General features: G+C 41.2%; 1 protein-coding gene across 1 annotated transcript in view; it reads left to right on the top strand.

The window, feature by feature from the left end:
- The window catches only part of erbin (erbb2 interacting protein), a 60,998-nt gene that overhangs the window by 33,288 nt on the left and 4,818 nt on the right, over positions 1-22,892 (top strand). Inside the window, exons 5-21 of the mRNA XM_079256148.1 lie at positions 509-587; positions 719-808; positions 2,058-2,114; positions 5,354-5,417; positions 5,626-5,700; positions 6,340-6,484; positions 8,741-8,813; positions 11,131-11,260; positions 11,357-11,472; positions 12,018-12,087; positions 13,700-13,799; positions 15,115-15,236; positions 17,933-18,094; positions 18,197-18,373; positions 18,476-18,593; positions 18,683-18,866; positions 18,941-20,420. Of these exons, the coding sequence (XP_079112274.1) occupies positions 509-587; positions 719-808; positions 2,058-2,114; positions 5,354-5,417; positions 5,626-5,700; positions 6,340-6,484; positions 8,741-8,813; positions 11,131-11,260; positions 11,357-11,472; positions 12,018-12,087; positions 13,700-13,799; positions 15,115-15,236; positions 17,933-18,094; positions 18,197-18,373; positions 18,476-18,593; positions 18,683-18,866; positions 18,941-20,420 (3,242 nt within the window). The remainder of the gene's footprint in view (positions 1-508; positions 588-718; positions 809-2,057; positions 2,115-5,353; positions 5,418-5,625; positions 5,701-6,339; positions 6,485-8,740; positions 8,814-11,130; positions 11,261-11,356; positions 11,473-12,017; positions 12,088-13,699; positions 13,800-15,114; positions 15,237-17,932; positions 18,095-18,196; positions 18,374-18,475; positions 18,594-18,682; positions 18,867-18,940; positions 20,421-22,892) is intronic.

The following is a 22,892-nucleotide window of genomic DNA, read 5'->3' as shown; positions in this document are numbered from 1 at the left end:
GCATTAACTTTAGAAAATGACTTAAAATGAAAAAGGTTAGCTCTGGAATAAAGGACTATAAAGGCAGCAATGAATTAAACTTGTTGTTTTTCTTGAACCGTGGCTGCATGTGCCTTGTTTACATTAGAAGTCACTTAGCCTAAAGTGCTTTGTGTAGGAGGATAAGTGTCCTGGAGACACACACTTGCACAAAAAGAAGAAAATAAACTTAGTGACGCGGTCATGTCCTCGTTTTTGAAGTTTAAACATTGTGGATGTTTGGTGAGAGCTTGCAGACTGTTACTCAGTGGGCTCCCTGTTTTTTCTTTTCCTTTCTTGTTCTTTCATTATGTCACAGTGAGTTCTGCACTCAGTTTCTGCTGCCAGATGAAAGCTGCACTTTTAAGCAGACAACTCGGGCTTTGATCAGTCTGAGTTATTTTCCTGTTTCAGTCGATGTTATATTTTTGTTTTTGTTGGGAGCTGTTCTGTTTCAGACTTATTAATTGCGGGTCATATTTCTCTGCAGGTATCCAGGAGTTTCCAGAAAACATCAAGAACTGCAAAGTCCTAGCGATCGTAGAAGCAAGTGTGAATCCCATATCCAAGTAAGAGTGGCCGTCCTTCACGTGATATCATCTCTGAGCCTTTCAAGGCTGATTTTTAAGTATTCTATTTAGCTTTTAAGAAACTTTATGCGAGTTACATGGTTCATGATCTCACTCTTTCGTGTTTTCAGGCTCCCTGAAGGCTTCACGCAGCTTCTGAGTCTGACGCAGCTCTACCTGAACGATGCCTTCCTGGAGTTTTTACCAGCCAGCTTTGGCAGGTCAGTTTTTTTGTCCTGTCTCCTTATCAGTGCAAATTCCTCGTGGAAAAGAAGCTCAAATACAAACTGTGCCGCCATTGACTCTGGTTTTAACCACTTAAAAGACCTACAGTGGACAAAAACAGTGTTGGAAAACTGAAACTGCAGCGACTGGATTGATGCAAAGCATTTCATGATAGAGTGACCACACTGAATGCAACACGAATGAATGATTGAATGAATGAATGTGGTCGCTCACCGCTAACCGACTCAGCCTCTCATCTTTTTTTTTTTTTTTTTTTTTTTTTTAAAGATTCTCTGTGCATCCAAGTTCTCTTAAATCAGAAAAGAAATTGTGTAAGCTTTGGTTGAAATGTGTTTTAGGGAACTTAACGTACTTAAAATCGCACGTCATGTGAGTCAGCTGTTGCGCCTGCATATATTGCAAAGTGTAGGGTCAAATGGTGAAGCCTCATGTAAAACAGAACCTGTGGAAAAACACATGCGGAACAGATGATGATACCCTTCATGTACAATCAGTATTTAAATTTTACAACATCATTTCATTGCTGGCGCATGAGGTCTTGCCTTGGATGACGCAGGATGCTGTTAACAGGTTGGGAAACTGACATGGCTGTGATTGCGTTTCTTTCATTTTTAGTATTATGCAAAGAATTACGACTAATTCACTCCAGAACTGCAGAAAAATGTTAAAACTACTGCTGCTTTGATCAGAAGTACCAATAAGAGATTTCTTTCCAATGCACAGTGTCAGTGAAAGCAGAGTGTATTGATTACAGTGTTAAGCCAGCTTATGTTACATCGTTGTGATGACGGATGTGAAGTGTTTGGACATGAAGGGCGTTTCAAGCTTTTTCTGTTTCACTAAACCCCTACTTAGAATATCTACTGTCCGTGTTTCATTATAGAGAGATTGCTCGGCTTTAAGATGCATTTTTCAGTCGATAGCCAGACTGAATAATGATTCAGTTTCTTATGTCATGTTTTAGTTTATTGTAGACAAGTAGAGATTGTAGACAGTAAAAGTTTGTATTATGAGATATAATTGCATGCTGTTCATGCATGTTAACCCCGTCTTCATGTTTTCTCTCCTGACACACAACTGTGTATGCCGTGTTTCCATCCAGCTATATTACTGCAGTAGTACAAGAAAACTGCATTTCATCAGACAATAAAAATGTAATGTAAATACAGGAGAGGTAGAAAATGAACAAGCACAAAGTAACTGTTGACTTTTTCCTGGTTGCAGGTTGACTAAGCTGCAGATCCTGGAGCTGAGGGAGAACCAGTTAAAGTTGCTGCCAAAGTAGGTGGTTTGTCACTCATTTTCCCCCAACATCACAGAGGCAGTGTGTTCATTTAATCACAAAACAAAAGAATAGTGTAAGGTGGAGTGAGGAGGCACGTCGAGAATCGTTATCTCTACTTTTGGAAGCCTGCATTAGCTCTGCTGCGTCCTCTATCCTACTTTTTTCTTCGTTTTTTTGTTATCGCCGCACGACTGGAGTATTAAATTCCACTGCGTTACATAAAGGCCCCTTTTTTTTTTTTTTTTTTTTTTTACTCAGCCACTTGCTGTGACAGGTTTTATGATTTTCCCCTTGCAGTGATGAGGGTTATTTCACCATCAACATCCCACAAACATTAGAAGAAGGCTTCAGGTGCTTTTTAGCGGAAGTTACTTACTTTCTCTTTTGTCTTTTCTTCTTCCTTTCTCTCCCTGTATCATTTGATGCCCTTCCCATTTCCTCAGCAGAAGTGAGCTTTCTGACTTTCCTTTTAGTCCTTCCTCCCTCTGGCTGGGTTTCCCTTTGTTATCTGACTGGCTGTTTTTGTTTCCCAGTGACTGACAAGCCAGCCAGCGCTCAAAGTGCAGCGCAGTTTGGTGCTGCAGCTCAGAGCGGATCTTCTTTTTCTCACTGTGTTTATGTGACAGAGGCCAGACCTGTTAAGAGGCTGGAGCCCTGACAAAGAAAACGACTAATGATCAGGAGTGTTACCAGAGCAACGCACAAGCATGTCAGAGATGTAAACAAATGTGTCCGTGCACAAAGGAGTGCAGCAGAGGTCTTTTCAGGGCTTCTATCCAGAAAGTGAAGCCTCCTTTCTGTGCTCCTCTTTCTCCCGCTGCACAGACACACCGAGCACATGCAGAAACCAAACGTTTCCCTGCTTTTTTAAAGGGAATCTGTGTTCCTCACAACTTCGGGTCAGAAGCCTGAGTGGGGTTTTTTTTTCCTCCAATAGTGAACCTACTTTCTAGACGAGCCACAGCTCAGTTTTACTTCTTTCTGCTTAGGTGAGGGTTTGTGGCGTTTATCCCAAAGCTGGCCAACGTTTCATAATGTGTTCTTTATATCACACCAAATCATTGAATGAAAGGTTTAGATCATATTTATAAAGCGTGCTGTATATCTGACATTCTCATTTCACGAGCAGCACCGCGGTCCTGTTGGATCTCAGCTTTCCACTCCTGCTGTGCCTCCTGTATGTTTAACTGAGCTCATTCCTGCTGTTTAAGTCCCATCATATCACATTATAGCTTTACTGTCATAACATCTGTCTGTTTAGTGTAAAATAATTTTATTCAACACACGATTTGCTTCAACTTTAAGTCAAGTGTGTCGAAGCTGTTTTAGTTCAGGGGCCACAAGTGACCTCAAGTGGGCCAAACTATTAAAATAATGACATAAAACCCTGAAAAGTTGTCTCTGTTTAACTGCAAAGTAGTACATTTTTAAGATGTTTTCAGAAAACATCTGAATAACTTGGAATTTTTATGGGAATGAATTTTATCATTTCTGAGCAGTACATCTTACTAATCACAAACCATGTAATCCCATCCTCTGAGAGGAAAGTACTGTATTTTACATTAAGTCACTTTTCATGTTGAAGTGATTTTAAATGTACTTATGTGTACATTTGCTAATTTGGAGTAATAACAGACTCATCTGCTTCCATCTAAACATAGTGTAACATTATAAATGTCATTTTGGACTGTGTAAGTCGGTGCATAACTTCTAAATAAGTCGTATCTAACTGCGCAACATTTTCCAAATCCCTGAAACCTGCGATGCTTTTGTTAAGCTTTTCATGCTGTTATATGTGTTTGGCTGTTTGATACAATATTCTGTTACTGTCAGCTTTTGCTACTGTAAATTTATTTGGGGGTTTTTTTTTCAGCATTTATAGTTTGTTTTTTTTGTCTTTTTTTTATAGACATCTGTTTTTATGGCTTTGGGTAAATAAAGTATTTTATTTTAATTCTGAGCGCTGAACCCTTTAAAGTCATGGTATAACATTTGGTAGAGGTAAACTTCCAGTGACTTTGATGAATTTAAACCTGCCTGAACACCTTTTACCACTGGTTTGGGTATGTAAAACCCAAACTTAAGTGTTTGTTACAACACTGCTGTTTCTAATTTCAATAATTTCACAGTTATGTTATCATAAACTTATTTTTAACATTTCAATTATTTGCTAAAAACATTTAATCTGTTTATTCTTGTCCAAAACAAACAAAAAAACACAGAGAACCATTTTTCTCTGGTCTTTTTGTTTGTGTGAAAGTTAAAAGAAAGAGCTTTGTCATATAAACTGTGTCCACTATTAAGTAAGAAAGATAAAACAAGTGATCCCTCTGCCTTGTAAATATATTTAAACATAAAAATGCAATGTCACGTGGACAAATTTCACATTTGTCAAATCCATCCTTGGGCCCCGTTTGGACTCTGGACACTGTTTGACACCCCTACTTAAAGCCATGTCTAGTTTAATATGCCAGAATAACATGTTTGTAGCAGCTGACCTCCGTACAGCAAGGGTTGTTTTACAGTCACTGAAGCGGTGAAAGAGCGCCGTAACCGCATGCTGTTTTGACGCTGCTGACCTTTCCCTCCCTTCTTCATCGTGCTGTTTTTTTGTGAGTTTGCATAATCTATTAAAGAGGAGATTTGTGTTGTGTTATGGCAACGTTGACTGCTGTTGCTCAGGGTTAAATACCATCAGACGTGTCCTGTCAGAGGAATTTCAGTAATGACTTATTCTCACCGCGACGCAGTATGTGAAACGAGCCCTGTTAAGAGTTTTCTGCTTTTGTGTTCGTGACGATCAGATACATCAAGTGAAAGTCGGGAGCAGCCGAATTGTCCTGGTTTTTCTCTCCTTGTTTACAGGGAAGCGGGAAATATGAGCCTATGACCTGAATGTGTAGGGAAGATTCTGGAGCAAGGCTTAGGGCTAGCATACGTCACATTTTCCATTATTTAAAGCATAATTCTGTCACGCCTGGGTTCTACAAGATATTTATTTCCATATAAATTTAGTCAATGGCAGCAGCAAACAGAGCACGTTTAACCCATCCAAACTTTTCCCAAAAGTTTCTTTTGGCCTGTTTTCTGAAAGCGTGTTGGTTTGAGTCTCAGCTGTCAAAGCTGCTCTTCACTTTCCACCATGCAGTATGGAAGCCTGTAATAAACTAGTCTCTTGTGTGATTCCACTTAATTTTGTTGTTTGACTTTAGTGTTACTGCTTGTGTGTTAACAGAAGCATGCAGAAGCTCACACAGCTGGAGAGGCTGGACCTGGGGAGTAATGAGTTCACTGAAGTGGTGAGTATCCGTCAGCCTGTCAGCACCCGGTGCGCTCATAGGCTCCTTCCTTAATGTGTTTGCTTTCCTTTTCCTGGATCTTACAAAAAATAAGTAGTTTTTGTAAGCCCACAAGCAGCTGTCTCATCTCTTCTCTCTATTTTGATGACATTAATTAATCCCAAACTCTGACAATTGACATTTTTTATCTCCACTCTGCATCTTATAGCCTGAAGTGTTGGAGCACCTGACTGGAATCAAGGAGCTGTGGATGGATGGGAACAGACTGACGTACTTACCTGGGGTAAAATTAACAGTCCTTTCCACTGTGAGGGATTGTTGTGTCCAAAAACATCATCTTGAGATTATTTCTCATGATTTCTCAAAACTATCTGTCCGCTTGAATTTTCATCACCGCGTGCTGCAGTCAGTTTACATCAGACGTTCAGCTCTGATGAAACGGCTTCGGTTCAAAAACGACAGCAGACTTTTTTTCTTTGCTTTGCAAGTTTCTTGAAAGAGAATCTTATAAAAACCTGCAACTCTGAGTTAATGGTTGCAGGATTCATTTACAATGGCGTATTGATAGTCAGGTTCTTTTTCTGTCCAAATGACCTGCTTGTTGTAACTGGGTCAAAGCATTAGTTCTGCTGCCAGTATTTCAGCAGCATCAGCTGTAATCACAGACCAGCTTTTTATTAGCATCAAAGTCTGTCATGCATATAAAACCAAACTACAGTGGCTGTAATTGCTTTCTTTCTTATGAATTGTGTGCTTGCAGCTTCCAAATGTGCTCAAATGTAATCCACTTTAGGAGTCCCATCAGCTCCGAGATGCTTCAACCTAAATTATTTCTGTTTTAATTCATCCAACAGTGTTTTCTGTTCCTTCACATGCCCATTTCTAATCTGTTTTTTGTTGTTTTTTTTTTACCTCTGTCCAGATGCTGGGGATGCTAAAACAACTGGTGTATCTGGATGTGTCAAAGAACAACTTGGAAATGGTAGATGAACAAATCTGCGGCTGTGAGAGTCTTCAGGATTTCCTGCTTTCCAACAACTCCCTCACACAGCTGCCTGGCTCCATCGGTAAAGATTACAGCTCTCACACACACACGCACACACAAAAATGTGTTGTTTGATGAAAATCTGATATGAAACACCTCGCCACTTGCTTTCAGCTGCTGCCAGTTTGTGTCAAATGTCCTTCATCCAGGTGGTTTTCTGGGGATTTAATTTCAGTTTGGTTAAAAATAAAAGTTTCAGAGTACTTTCTTGTAAAGTTTTACAGAATTATGATTGGAAGTTTAAAAATGTTATCTGTATTTATCTGGTAACAAACGTCGACTGGCCGCTGTGATGTGCTGCCACCTGTTCGAGTTGCTGCACCGTGTGTAGTTGAAACATCTAACCGTAGTGCTGCGTAATCTGATTCCTTCTTGTTCGGGCTCGGTCTGGGGGTTCAGGGTCCGATGGTTCAGAGCTGGGATTGGAAGGGGGTGGGGCTTATTTACATCCACGTCACCTGTTTCTGCAGTTTCTCTCCATCTTTCTCACCTGCCTCGTCGGCTTCTTTTGCAATCTGTAATGAATTTTTACGTCTCTGTATCAATGGATTTTACGAGAGCAGAACAATAATTACATAGTGACAAGTTGCTAATAGCCAAGGTTCCTTATAAATAACTTATTATTTATACTTATACTTATTATTATATAGTTATTATTAATAACTTTTTACTCAAATGATGGTGGGATTTTTTTTCTCATTATATTTATTGTTATTATTATTTATTCCTGACATATCTGTCTATATCAGCAATAAAAAAAACATACACATACATGCATACACACTAGGGGTAGGAAAATCAAATCGTAAATCGGGATTGTTTTTGCTTCACAGTTTTAAAATCGATTTTTATTTATTTATTTATCTTTTTTCAATCTTTTTCTCACTAAATAAAAATAGTTCATTATTAAATTTTTGTCATTTTTACTGTTTTTATTGATCATTTAACTTGTCTTCTTGGGCAAGCAGACAATAATCTGGCTACTGTGTTGGTTTTTTTCCCCTCATTGTAATTAAGGAAAATGACGTGCCCAAAAAAGTTTTATACATTTATTTTGTTTTTAATCTACAAAAATCAGCACTATCGAACAATTGTGTGGAATTGCAATTTAAATTGAATCAGCACCCAAAAAAATAGGAATCGAATCGGGACAAAAGCACATCGTCACAGCCCTAATACACACATATACACAAACACATATAAATACACAATGATAATGATTATAACGACGTCCATAGAGACAGACATTCATTCCATTGCTTCCAGAAACAGGAGAAATACCTTGTTTCACCTTATTTTGGCTCAGTCATAACCTGCTATCCTCACTACGTGTTTTTTCACAGTTCCTGAGCCAAATAAACAAGAGAGGCTATATGAGAGGTGAATGCATTTTGACAATTTACAGCTCATGTATAGAAGCTCCAGCTGCTCTATGCAGCTTTCCAGGTTTGAATCCCAACCAAGGGCCCGCTGCTTCATACGGCCCTTCTTTCTCTGAGCTCACATGAAACACTAAATTCAGGGAATAAAATTAAAAATAGCTGCAGAACTTTGGGGGGAAAAAATTAAAATAGATCTTAAAGGACGCTACACCATTCCACAGGGTTGCAATAAATCAGCTGTTGTTATTAATAACAACACAAATCCAAGCATCTTGGTCGTATATGACAGAAAAATCTAAATGAGAAATTCCTCAGCTGGGTTTTTTTGGGATCATACTTCTCCATCAGTGAGTTTTCATCAGGTTTATGTGATCAGTTATATGCTTAAAATGCTCCTCATGTCAGAACTAAATCAGAAAAAGTGCTTCAATCTTTCACACATTCCTTTGTTTTCTGAAGCTAAGTTATGGAAATGGACCAACACCAATGAACAAATGGGACGTTGGTCCAATCAGTAAATCAAAACTGGATTAAATTTGAGTCACATGTTGAATTTCAGACTGAAAATTGATGTTGTTTTTTTAAGCATAAGTGAGGACAAGCTTAAATTCATGCACACTGCTGGCAGTCGATTAGTCTCCTCCTGAACGTATAATTGTATTGATGTTAGTAGTAGAGCTGTCCAGGCTGTACCCTGCCTGTCGCCCAAAACCGGCTGGGATAGGCTCCAGCTGTTTGGAAAATGAATGAATGAATGAATGTTAGTAGTAATGAATCTAATTAACTGCTCTTGTGGATATTCTTCTTACTGGTTCAACAACAAACGATAATCAATAGGAGCTCTGTGCTGCTGTATTTGTCTTTCTTATCTAATCTTTGTGTTTTCTTGTCTGCAGGCTCCCTGAAGAAACTGACAGCGCTGAAGGTGGATGAAAACCAGCTCATGCACTTACCAGAGACTATTGGAGGGTGAGCGCTCATAGCGATAGCTTGGGAATAAATCCAGGAATCGGTGGATTATTGGGCTGTTTTTACCATCTATCCACTGATCAGTTGGAACGTCTGGATAAATCTGACATTTCCACCAAACGTAACGCGTCTTGATTTGTTTTTATGAAATACTGAAGATATTAAGTGATTTTATGATCATGGATTTTGAAGACTGGGTCATAATAACTCACTCAGGGTTTTACGGAAACCGTTCACAATATTGCGGAGAGCCTGGTGGTAATCTTTGACCAGATGATCCCCAGATGCAGCACTGATAGACCAAAGCAGCCGCACCTTTTCCTCAGACTGATCTTTCCCTCAGCAGACAGGTAAATCCAACAGGCAGCAGCTGTCTGGTGGAGAGTAAGCCTGGCCCACATGCCGACCCCTCCATCTACTTTGACTCGCTGTGGTCTAACACAAAGATTAAGCTCCATTTAATCCATCTATGGTTTTTTTTTTTCCCACTTCATTTGTATCCTGCATCTGGGAGAGAGAAATCTGCATCGACTGACAAATGCAACTGCATCTGCACAGTCTTGTTTTTTCCATTTATTGTTTCCAAACACTGTCAGTTATCCCTTATGCCAGAATATGTCTCCTTGTGTACTTTAACACAGATTATGTGACAAAGCCTATGGTTTAGTTTAATCCCATGCCTGGATTTTTTTTTTGCCGAAGCAAGCTCAATTTTTTTTTTTATTTATTTCTACTTTGCACTGCTTATGTGGAGTGTTGGTTTTCACTGGAAGGAGCTGAATCATGAGTTTTGTTCTGCCATCAGACTATCTTTGCATTCACATGAGACAGTTTGCATCCAGCTGAAACCTCCTAGTTTTCTGCAGTTTTGTATGTGACTGGCACAAAGTCTGGACAAAGTTGAGCTTCTGTAAAGAGTTGAAGCATTAATTATACCAAGGGTTCCCAGTCTGAGGTTTGTACACAGGTTTATTCAGCATATTAATACTTTGGTTTAAAAGTGATGTCTTATCTTCCTGATGCTGACGTGTCATCAGAGGAGTTATTTTGCTGATGTCATGTTCTGGTTATTCCTCGTTACAACCCATCCAGTGACCAAAGGAGCTGTCTCAAACCCTGAATGGTTTAATCAGCTCTAAAACATGTCTAAAGTGGGAAAGAGCTGTTGTGCAGTTGCTGTATCAAAGTCTTTTTGTTTTTGTTTTAGTTTACAAAGTGTTGCATGAAATATCAGCATGGGACCTGAAAAAAAAAAGCTGAAGAGTAGCTGTAATTCACAGAGACAAACTCAGAAACGTGGTTTTATAGTCAGTAGTTTGTGTGTGGACCGCTGCGGTAGGCTGTTGATGGACAGATGCGTGAGAGCGATCTGTTAGGTCTGCATTGATGGTGAAACTTTAACCGGACACGACAGCTTCAGAGTCACACTATCTGATACATCCTGGATATTAAGACAGTGCAGAAAGTGACTTTTTAATGTTTGCTATTAGAAACTAAAACAGAAGCCAGAATTGTTCCCAAACAAAACATTTTTGGACAGAAGGGGTTAAATAAACACTATTAATATGGTACTTTTGTTTTAGCACCAAAATGTTGATTTTAGGAATTTACCATAGTTTCTCTGAAAATTACCAAGAAAGTTCATAAAGTTCAGAAACTGATGCTTTCAGTTTTTTATTGAGAGGTGATTCACCTCTTGACCTCGTAGTCCTACGATACTCTGTTAAGATTAATTTGTTCCAACACACATGAAAGGTGTTTTCAACATGCCGTTTCACGCAGACTCCCCAAGCATGCAGTGTCGATGCGTTTTCCTGTTTAGCTCCATGTAGCTGTCAAAGAAAGCCTTCAGGATATTTTAACTTCAAAACAAAAGCTTGTTTCTAAACACAACAGCTGACAAAACCATCTTCTGACCTTTTTAAGGGTTTAAGTAAAGACAAAGTGCTGTCATTAGTTGTGGAAAGTGGCGTCATTAAAGTGTTAGAGATGCTGTTTTGTTGTGTACGCTTGTGGACGGACGGCAGAGAAATTGTTGCAGAAAATGTTCAGGATTAATATAGTTGTTAGTTTCTTGCCAGTTCTGTGTAATTGTTTGGATCTGTCCTTGTACGCCTCCTTATTCCGTGTGAATCAGCTGATGTCTCCTACAAGGAGGCACAAGTTGCTTCTCTTTTTGTATTTGAGGTAGAAAATATGTATAAAAAAAACCTAATTAGTTTGAGAGACTTGTTGATCTTATTGTGTTTTATCCGTGCAGAGATGTAAAAACTGGTGTGACTAAAGCCATTTGTGTCTCTGTTTATGACTGTGTTAGCCTGATATCTATAGATGAGCTGGACTGCAGTTTCAATGAGATCGAAGCTTTGCCCTCCTCCATCGGCCAGTGTGTCTGCATTCGCACCTTTGCTGCAGATCACAACTTCCTGACCCAGCTTCCCCCAGAGGTGAGCGTGCACTTCAATCCAGAAATATCTGCTCGGTTACAGCAGCTAGCGCCGCTGGCTCATGCTCACGAGTCCTTGACTTGTTCCTCCTCACAGATGGGCAACTGGAAGAATGCAACTGTTCTGTTTCTACATTCCAACAAGCTGGAGACTTTGCCTGAGGAGATGGGTGACATGCAGAAGCTCAAAGTCATCAATCTAAGCAACAACAAGTGAGTCCGGTGTTGATTTATGGCAAGTTTAAGGTTAAAGAACTCAAGGTTATTTAGATTTTTTTCCATTTTGTTTTAGTCTGTTTACTAATTTATCTCTTTGTGATAATAATGAAAATATTTCAGTGTGGTTTAGGGTATATAAACACATTTTTTTAATTTTCCAGAACAAGCAGATCAATTAAACAAGCAGCCAATCAACAGATTAGATAAGAACCCAAGAGATAATCTGTACTTTCAGCACTGATAATGTTAAAAGTAGCCTTTTCATCAATAATCCAGTATCCTTGCAGTAAATACACGACTGTAAATCAATGGGAATAAGAGCACATGCACAGTCTGAAAGAGCTTGTAATGTAGCGTGCTAATTACAGTGTTATAATGGCTTCATTTTGGAAAGCTCGGGCCCAGAAAATAAATAAATAAGTAGATAACAGACCAAACTAGTCGTGGGACATAAAAAAAGGAGATATCTCACTGTGCGTGTGAGCAATATCTTTAGCCTTTTTTGGAAGATCACAAACTGTCTTGCTTTCGTTCTGCAGGTTAAAAAATCTCCCCTACAGTTTCACTAAACTGAACGAACTGACTGCGATGTGGCTGTCTGAAAACCAGGTAAGACCACAGACTTCATGTGTTTATTTGGGGCGGACAGAAGGTTCTGCTTGGCAACTCGGTCAGATGGTCACCGCAGTGGCTTCAGGGTAGGTGACACAAAGTAAAAATTCAGCAGTAAATTAAGAAGCAAGGCCAAGCAGCTCACGGTAAAACACATTTAAAATGCAGTAAACCACTTCCAGGACATTTGAGCTTAACATGCCAAATGTTAACGCAGGTCAGCTTAAGTGATACCTAAACCAAAGCCTCTTTGTCTTTAAAGTGTAGATGGAGTCCAATGAATGTCAGAAAAGGATATACTTATCTCAACAGTTCAAGGAAAACAAAGGCGTAATCCCGACAGAAACCTTGATCTCCTGTGTGTACATCTGAATAATGAGGATCCCAGTTTGTGTGGTAAAGCGGCAGCCCAGCTGGAGGAAAATCAGATCAAGGATAGCATGCAACTTGTGGCGTTTCAGATGCAGACTCCTTCCCCCGTTCCAACAGAAAACAAGCTTTTCTTTGATGGAAACGTTCAAGTTCGGTCAGCTCATGTGAGAAAGTGGTTTGGAATTCCAGCTTTTTGCATAGCACTGTGGCTTTGTGTGACACAAAACTCCTCATATCAAGCCAAGCTGAAGAGTTGAGGAATGCAGTAGTGTAGTAATGTTGGAGAAGCCTCTGTGGGACGACACTGCTTCTGTGTGTCTGCTTTACCCGGCTTATAAATATTTCCAAATTACAGTCAGACTCTGACAAGGTTTTAAAATCAATTATTCATGCGTTTTTTTCTTCCTGGCTGGACTATTCCAAGGCTCTGTTAAAATGCCTTGACAAATTGTCCCTGGGAAGCTGCAGCTGCTTCTGAATGCTGTAGAAAAGCTGCAGAGAAGAATCAGCCATGAAACTCTCATCCCTGCTGTCCTTGCCTCGAGTCAATGATTAAACTGAGAAGAAAATTCTCCTGTTTTTTTTTTTTTTTTTTACACAAGGCTCCTCTGCAGTCATCCTCCTTTAATTCCTAACAGGAGACTACACCAAGAGGCATGTTGGCACATGGACAGACAGACAGACAGACAGGTGCAACAGTGCTGACGGCCCCTGCAGGACACTGATGGTCCTAAGAGCAGCATCAATGAGAAGTAGATGACAGGGAAAGGCATGTGGATGTCTAAAGGATTGCCCTAGACAGAGTAGATGACGTGAAGACATGACTTAAAGATGTAGCTGCAAGCAGCAAAGAGAAGGCTGAGCAGTTTAATCTGAAGAGGCTTAAAAAAAGATGGATGCAAGTCATGCTTTTATGCTTGCAAGGCTGTGATGGTTGAGCTGAAACTCCCTGTGGGCATCGGAAGTGTGTGTGTCGGCAGGAAACTACTACTTAGAGCGTGAAAATAATTTCTGTGAAGGATATTTAACCATCATCGTCAGAAGATGGATTTCTAAACGGACAGACAGATGCTGATGCCTTAATTTTGTCTATTTTTTTGTTTCTTGTTTGATCAATGTCATTGGCTGCATTTCCAGACAGATCAAATGTCCAGTCAGAAGAAAAACGCGTCGTGTAAACACCTCAGCTGATGCGACTGGCCTCAAATCGGCACTCAACCCTTCTTTGTTTCCGCAGTCAAAGCCCCTGATCCCTCTGCAGAAAGAGGAGGACCCAGAGACGCACAAAACCGTGCTGACCAACTACATGTTCCCCCAGCAAACCAGAACTGAGGACTGTGAGTATCTTATAGTTTTGCTCTTCATCTCACAGACAGTTTGAGGAAATGCTCTTACGCCTTGTGCAACCTGGTTCAACGGAACTTTATCAGACTTTCCTGTGCGTAAATCTGATTTTATTGGTCGGTTTAGTAGATTTCGACGCCCCATTCTGAGCTACTGCATTAAAGTTTGTTATTGCGGTCATATAGGTGACCTACAAGGATCCCTAACTGCATATTTTATAAGAGGCTTGTTACCTGATTCTGCAAAGGAAACCCAAGCCCTCATCTTGTTGTAAAGCATCTGCCTGTTTGGTTTGGGTTCCTGTTACACCAGACGACTTGCACTGACCCTGCTGCAGCTTAGCTTTAGCGTAATTAGGGGTTCAGGATCTACAAGCTTGACCCAGTAAAATGGTCTCGAGCCAACAGCTTGATTTGTCCCTGGTTTGTTCATCATCTTGCCTACAAAGGTCTTGTTCTCCATGAGAGCCATGTGCTTTAATACCACCTTACATTTTCCCGGTAATGGAAGTCTGTATTCCTGGGAAGCTGGATTGAGCCATGACCCAGCTGTAATTAAAATGTTTTACAACTTGTTTTGATATGGAGGGTACACAAAAGGTGACTCATGTTATCCAAGATGTTTTCACACTCTGGAACAGTGCCTTTAGTTGAACCAGAGGGTTATTCTCAGCTGAGAATCGAACTTTATCTCTGATTATCTGGGTTGTAGGTGCTTTGTGTACATGAGTCATGGACGTCTTGCTAAGTCGAAGTTGAGAAGCTTTTTAACACAGGAAACCCATTGACTGATTCTCATCTGAAACTGGAAAGGCAGCTTTGAGATGTCTGTCTACTGAAGAGTCAGATAATGGCCATGGCGCATGTTGGAAAGTTAGCGAGAAGTTCAGACAGACGGGTTTGGCGAACTGAGATGATTTAGCAGAATTTCATTAAAGCAGAGTCATCCTCTTTGTTTTCCTTTGTTCCTTAAAACCAGTCGCAGACATGTCAGGTCTTCTCACTAACTACAATATTAGCCTGAAACACTGATGTCTTCAGTTGGTTTAATGTAGTAAGAAAGACTTTTATTGCAACACTTCCAAGTGATTTAAAGGTTCCTTTTTTTTTCCCTCAAAGTTCCTCTGCAGCACCTTCCGTCCCCCTCGTGCTGTGTGTGTGTGTGTGTGTGTGTGTGTGTGTGTGTGTGTGTGTGGCTCCGCCTTGTGGGTCAGCTTAAACAAAGCAGAAGGCTGGAATGAATGGGAGACCTTTTAAATAACAAAAGAAAACAAAAGTAATCCACTTCTTGGCCTCTGTTTCATTTCAGACATCCCCAACTCCGATTCTGAGAGCTTCAACCCGGCGCTCTGGGAGGAGCAACGTAAGCAGCGAGCTCAGGTGGCCTTTGAGTGTGACGAGGACAAAGATGAGAGAGAAACACCCCCGAGGGTTAGTGACACACATTCATCACTGTGTACATAATGCTGGAAAGGGGAAAAACAACAGTGGAGACATGATTTAGCACCACTGCAAGGACATTGTTTTTATTTTCACAACAAAGTTTGATCTGCTGTACAAGCCCTCCCCCCCTTACACACACACACACACACACACACACACACACACACACACACACACACCTAAGAGTTTTCACAAGAAATACTACAGTAAGTTTTCAGGTCTGAAAATTGACTGTAAGCACAACTTAAATTTCTGCTCATATGATTTGTTTTTCTAACCATTTTCAGGATGTGTTTCTGCCCAGTTTGTCCCAAACGAACACAACAACATGATAATTCAAAGAACCTTCTGGTCATCTCTGAATAAATTAGCTGTTTGGTCTGTGTTTGAGATTTCACGTTTATTTGTCAGATTCACAAAAGTATCCGTGACTACGGTGACCAGATCTTCTCTCACCAAATGTGGGACAATGTGGGATTCCACTCGTTCATGACAATGTTTAAAAAAAAAAAAAAAAAATTACTATCTAAACATAACCAATCTGTTACTTTTTTTTTTTTTTTAATTGAAATTCAAGTTCTCTGACAAAGGGAAACAGTAAAAGCTTGAATAATATTTCCTTGTTCCTTTCACGTTATCAAGAATCAAACAGAATTATCAGTCGAGGCTTTATCAGGAACATGTCCATTGACTGGGAAGCCGCCCTCTGAGTAGCTCGTCTTTTTTGTGACTCACAGTCTCCTCAAACAGGTTTAACCCAGGAATATCTGCTTTCCCAGTGTTTGTTGTAACAAAACTTTCTTTTCTTCTTCGCTGCAGTCGTCTCCCTGTCCTCCATGATCAGTTGGTGTATTTTTCTATTTATTCATTTTCATTCATTGCTGCACCGGTGCATCCTAATGTGTATTAGGTCCCGCCTCCAAGCAAATTGACATGAGCGTAACTCAAATCAGCAGGCGGTGTGATGTGACAGCCGTCACATATTTTGCCACACACAATTAGTAAAAGCCAGTTTTGTTTTGTCTTTGGTTTTTTTTCCTCTTCCTTTCCCAACCTATCCGGAACAGTTGTGTTCTGCAGTGTTTGGAGTGAGGTTCAAACAAAGACAATGAATTAAAAGAAAAAAAGCTAAATGAAAGTTAAAAAGGTCAAATAAGAGGAGAAGTGTTGAAACGATTCATGTTAAAAGATTTTGAAAATATCACATGATGTAAGATGCAGATCACAACTGCTGAAGTATGCGCAGTTGCAGCATATGGAACAAAAAATTACAGGTAGAATTAGTGGTGTGTGTCTATTTTAACTGCAGGAACTCTCTGGTGGAAAGTTTAGAGGGTTATTTCCATGATCACATGCATTTTCACTACATGGACTTGAAGCCACATCGACAACAAAAATGACCTCAGAGGTAATTCATTCAATGCCACTTGCTGGGAGGTGGCACTTCAGAGAGTTCCTGGTGTTCTCTGCCAGTCCAGAGCATTAATGACTGGTCCAACATTTTAATTTAATCTTTAGGTAGTTTCAAGTTAGCGTGTGTGTCTGACAGCCACAACTGTCCCAAAGACGCTGCGTCGTCAGAGATGGCGAGAGAATAAATGAAGTCATTCAACAGGTTGAGATTGTTTCACTGCAGTTGAGAAATAAAGCACACACACCTTTGCACAAGTTTCTGAGAAAATACTATGCCACAGTGCACTTCCTCCTCATCACTCTGGCTTCCTTTTTATAGCGTGCAGTTCAGACCTGCTCGTCACACAGACGTCCTGCAGCGAGTCGGCACACTCGTTTGCCAGATCCTCTCCATGCTTTAGACCACAGAGGAAACGGAAACAACCACAGTCTGAAGTGTTTCTTTAGTTCTTTTATACAAGCGCTCATAACTAAAAGTAGAGACTGGTCATGCTCACACTTAAGCTGAAATCCTTTATTTCAATTCAACTTTATTTGTATAAATCCGGGTCACAACAACAGACATGGTCCAATTCAATATTAGATCAATAATTGGCTATAAATCAGGTTGAGTTTAAAAGCCAGAGGTACACAACCTGTCAAATGTAGACATACTGATTTATAATCCAGTGAAATCCCATCCCAACCATGGGATTTAAGATGCAAGATGATGGTTTAGATCTTGCTGTTCTGGTTATTTCAGAGAGCTTGATTTGGCACAAACCGTCCAAACATAAATCAGATTCTAAATCTGCTGTCGGTTATAAATAATCAATAGTATCAAGGTTTTAATGGCGTTTCTGTCGAATAGAAACTATTTCATTAGTGTGGAAACTCATGTAGTTATCATAGCTGTGTGTTCAAGTAACTGAAGGCACAACAGGGCTGAAAACCATGTCTTTCTGTCAGTGATGACAAGTTTCTGTTGCGTTATGAAGAGTGATGTTACACATTATTAGAGTTTCTTTCAAATGAAAGCACAACGATTAGATTTGATTTGAAGCCAGATAACCTGCATGTAGGAAGGTTTCTTCAGCCTGCTGGTTGACTGAATGCTGTCTGCGTTGTCTTCTAGCACTGCAAATATGTCACCTAAGATAAGTTCAAGATAAGAGCTCCAACTCTCTCCATGATGTTGTAGTAGCTTCAGAATGGGCAGCTACCAAACCAGAGTTATCCAGGACGTCATTCATCCGTCTTTCTCATGGTGGTTTGTATTTGTTGTGTTCCAGGAGGGAAACCTGAAGCGCTACCCTACACCGTACCCAGATGAGCTGAAGAACATGGTGAAGACGGCCCAGTCGGTGGCTCACAGGCTGAAGGAGGATGGGTCGAGTGACGAGTCCAAACCAGCAGAGAGGAACCACATTGGCTTGCAGGATGTGGGAGTTAAGGTCAGCTAATAATGCATTTCATGAGCATTCACCGACATTTCTCTGTACTTGCATGTAAAGAAAACACATTCCAGTTATAACGGAGAGCTTGTTTTCATGCAGGTGATAGAAGCTCCGTGTCCCAACGGTGTAGCATCAGACACTGAGCCTCCGGTATCTTCCGACACCCAGAATCCCCCTTCAACCGAATCAAAGGAGACTTCTGAGTCTCTCAACTCTCAGAAAATTCCTCTCAAATCATCAGAGGGCTCTATGATGAACCACGAGGACACGCTGGAGGTTTGCCAGACAGAAAAATATCGAGCTTTTAATGCAGTGGTAAAACCATGAGGTTTGGATAAAAAGCTGCAGCTTTTAGAAAAGCATCCCTCTGTCTTTCAGGATTCTGAGGAGCTATCAGACGAAGAGGAGGAGATGAAAATAGCAGAGATGAGACCACCTCTGATTGAGATTTCCATCAACCAGCCTAAAGTAGTGACTTTAAGTAAGGATAAAAAAGGTAACTTCACATTTAAGGGATTGCAAACGGGGTTTAAAGTGGATAAGAAAACAGACGCATCCTGATCTGTGATTTTTCCTTCTTAACAGACGATGGGAAAGATGCCGACTCTTTGCTGGATGATACAGTGGTCAACAGCAACCAGAACAACAGTAACTGCTCCTCACCGTCTCGCATGTCCGACTCGGTGTCTCTGACCACAGACAGCAGTCAGGACAACTCTCTGTGCACGCCTGAGAGGGAGGCAAAGATGCCTTTCCTACCAAAAAGCCGGTTAGTGTCCTTCTTTAACGTGTTTAAGTCTACTGAAAACAGGAGTGTTTAGCCAATAAATGTCTTTGCTTTAGGCACGAAGATGAGAATATGAACCAGCCAAAAGACACAACCCCCCTCCTTCATAACGGGAACGGCTCTGAGACTTCCCTTCAAGCTCTTCTAAAGTCTCAGCAGGCGCCGCCGGACTATGACCTGTCGATGGAAGCCAGACTGGCCTTCATCGAGAAGGGAATAAACAACGGCATGGGAGACGCCTACATCAAGTGGGACCAGATCAACATGAACATGACCAAGCTGCCAACTTACAACACGGTCCAGCCGGAGGAAGCTGACAAGGCAAAGAACGGCCCGATCGCGCAGGAGGATGTAAATAGCCAGCGGGGTTTCAGCAACGACAACGTGGATCATTTACAGAATGGAAACCAACAGGGAAGCGACTGCTTCAGTAGTCTGGGCAACAGAAGCCAAGCGATGAGAGTAGAGACGACTGGCGTGCATGTGGCCTCGGCGGGCGTGACTGCCAGCAGCGACATGTCTCTGTCTCGCAGCACGGAGGAGCTGTCTCCGGAGAAAAGGAGCCATCCGCCGCAGGTGATGAAGTCTCATAGCATTAGCAACATAGAAGCCGGCAGCATGAAGCTGTACTCCTTCGACGGAGACGACGAGTCATGTGACTCTGTAGCAACCACTAGGATGGCAGGAGGCGGTCCAGGACCAGCAACTCAGGGCCAGAACATAGTTCGGAGCAAGTCTGCTGGGCAGTTACTCAATGACCAGACTCTCCTGGTCTACCCCAGCTTCTCTACATCTTCCTCAGACCTTCTGTCCTCCTCCAAGCCTCCCGCCAGCACCAGCAGATACCCAGTCCCTATGGGAGTTTCTCCCCCCCAGTATAACATCCAGTACACAAGCAGTGCCATGCCTAAAGAGGGGATGTGGGCCCAGAGGCCTTCAGAGCACCAAGGCTACCTCCCACCTCCTCCTCACTCACTAGCCAACACAAATTATTCCAACCGTAATCAGGCCCCTCCCTACCCTCTGCAGCCCCAGCAGAGGGGGCCTCCCGTAGCTTCCAAAGGGGACTGGGCCAAGTCTCATTCTGCTGGTGGCCAGTCTAGAAGCAGCACTCTGCAGAGGCAAGGCAGCACATCCTCCACAGCTTCCATCGGCGATCCGAGGCGCATGCAGATGTACGATGGGGACTATATGACTTACAGGGACATTCACACCCTGGCAAGGGGGCCGCTGGCAATGAGCCAGGCGATGCAGAGGCCCCTCTCAGCTCGCACTTACAGCATCGACGCCCCCGGAGCCTCCAGGCCTCTCTGCGCCAGGCCTCAGCCCCACGAGCTTCCAGAAAGAACCATGTCTGTGAGCGATTTCAACTACCAGCACGGCAGCCCCAGCAAGCGGCCCAACACCAGGGTGAAGTCTGAGCACTCGCTGCTGGAAGGGCCGGCGCAGGGGTCGGGAGGAGTCGGAGCAGGGAGGGTGCCGGCAGACTGGAGAGACCAGGTGATGAGACACATCGAGGCCAAGAAAATGGAGAAGGTAACGAAAGCATGTTGCAAAATGGTTTCATTGCCTTTGGTTGGATAGTTCAGGTTTTAAACATGATCAGATAAAGTAAAGAAAAAAACAGTAAGGAAAAAAAAAAGAAAATATCAATAAATGGAACAGAAGTTTACACTTGTATAATTAGATAAAAATGAAAATATATAAATAAAATTTCCAACCAAAAACTGAGTAGACAGACAGAGGAACTTTTCAGGGCGTACCTCTAATAATGCTAAAAAAAAAAAAAAAAAAAAAAAAAAAGTATGTTGGTGTAAAATTAGATTTGAGATAAATAATACCTTCATGCACACAGTAACAGTTTGTTCGTAATTAAACACTGATGTCCCTCCGTTAAAAAACAACGGCAAGATGAGAATCTTAAGTTTCCATCCTGTACACGTTTTTCTAAATGATCTTTTCAATTTAATTATTGTTTTGTATGATTTAATAATATTGCTCCAGCATTGGTTAAACAGTTTGTTTTTACTTAGTTTTTTTTCATCCATAATCCCTGAGCGCCATAGATGCTTTTCCTCACCTGAGACGACCCCGGATACTGCCATACGTTTTGATAGATTACATTGTACATGAATTCTGATGCTTCAAGGTCAAGTAGAGCTACGAAATATAATGCTTTCAGTTTAATGAGTCGGTCGGTTTGTTGTCCGACCTCGGCATTACACACACTTTGTACTGCTTTTCTGTTAATGGTGTATATTGGATCTGTGTTTGTTTTGTGTGTGTTCTCCCATACTTCTACACAGAAGGTCATGTACTGTTCCTTCACACTCCCATACAAGGTCTTATCTCTGTCTCTTACTGCTTCAGATTAAGAAACCTTTAACTGGTTATAATTCATTTCCAGTTTAATTATTATCCCACAAAATGTTTTCATTTGCTTTGTTTTAGTTTAAATCATCCAGGTTTTAATGAATGTGTGATTAATTATCGCCAAAAATGTTGAATATTGTTTTGCTTCTATTTAATGTTATTTATATTCAAACCGTCTCCCCAACGTTCAGTTCCTTTTCCATCATATCCAGGACTTGTTCTCCCCACAACAAAATGAAGATGACTTTCAAATTATTTACTATTTATAATGTAATGAAGAAGAAATGGCCCCCACATTGACCCCTGGAGGACCCCATAGATCACATTATGTATGAGCTGAATTGGAGCCTTGAACTCAGTCAGTTTTAGATACAATCAGGATGTGTTTCTTTTGACTTTGCTGAATGCAAACTGATTTATTTTCCTCACACAATGTTGAACAGAGAAATAAAAACTATAAGATTGTTTTTTTAACGTGGAGCCAAATTCAAATCCCTGCAGACGGGTTTATTAAAGCAAATGCCAACAGGAGCTTACTAACCCATCTTTATGTTCACTGCATGTTTGTATAAGCTGCAACTGTTTTATTTGTCTGTCTTTTATGTTTGTCACTCATTTGGTGGATTGCATGGCCACCTCGTCATGTCTGCTGCTACCGCGGGTTGCTCCATGTGGTCAGACCGCACTGTCTCGCTCGTATAATTCCAATAACTTTCCACTGAGCTGGTCTCACTACGGAAGCTGTAGGGATATGCATGCCAGCCAAGGGTCCCTGGTGTTTAGTGGCAGGGACGGACATCCCTACGGAGCCCCGAGCTTCTGTGTGAGTACCGTGAACTTATAGTAGGACCTCAGGTCCCTGTTAGTTTCCCATCCCCTTAGAAGATCAGGAAATGTCTGTTTCCGTCTCTCTGTGTCGAGAAGTAATCAAACCCACAGAAGCCATTTTCCACTTGGCTTTTCGTAGACAAATTATTTTTTTACCAGGTGATTGCTCCTTTTTTTCTGTTTTCTGCTTAACCCTTTAAACTCCACTTCACCAGCGCCCCCTCCTGCCTCGATGGCCAGTGCTGATATTATTGTTCATTTCTCAGGAACACTAGTGTGTAACACTGTGAGGTGATTTGTGGCCAATAGTTTAACCTTCAGGTGAGCGAAGGAAATCTTCTCTGCCTTTACATCCTGTCCAGGAAGTTCACGTTCCAGCCACAAAATGTTGTGTTTATTCTGAGACGCTGTGGTAAACCCTCAAGTATCGTGTTGCTAAGAGACGTTTATTTTCATCCGGAAGTTATGAAAAAAACACTTTCCGTCAGTGTCGGCCAATCAGAAGCTTAAATTGAAGATAATGTTCAATCAGGAGCAGCGATGGCTCAACAGGTTCTGTCTGTTTGAAGTGAACAATAATAAGAAGGATCCTCTGTGGTTGGAATAAGGATGAGAACATGTTGTTGATGCACGGTGGCACCAAAGTGAGGACAGTAGGTGAAAAGCTCTGAAAGTGTAAATATGTAAATCGTTTCTGTTGTTTGCTTTCAAGAGAAAAAAATAATGGCACTTAAATAAGGACTTGAGAGAATGACATGCAGATGTTATTTCTACATCGTACCGTTAGCCAAAAATTCTGTTTGGTCG

This window comes from Telmatherina bonti (assembly GCF_933228915.1).
Source record: "Telmatherina bonti genome assembly, chromosome: 17".
NCBI lineage: Eukaryota > Metazoa > Chordata > Actinopteri > Atheriniformes > Telmatherinidae > Telmatherina > Telmatherina bonti.
Note: the sequence above shows the minus strand (reverse complement) of the source record. Positions and strands in the feature narration are given on the sequence as shown.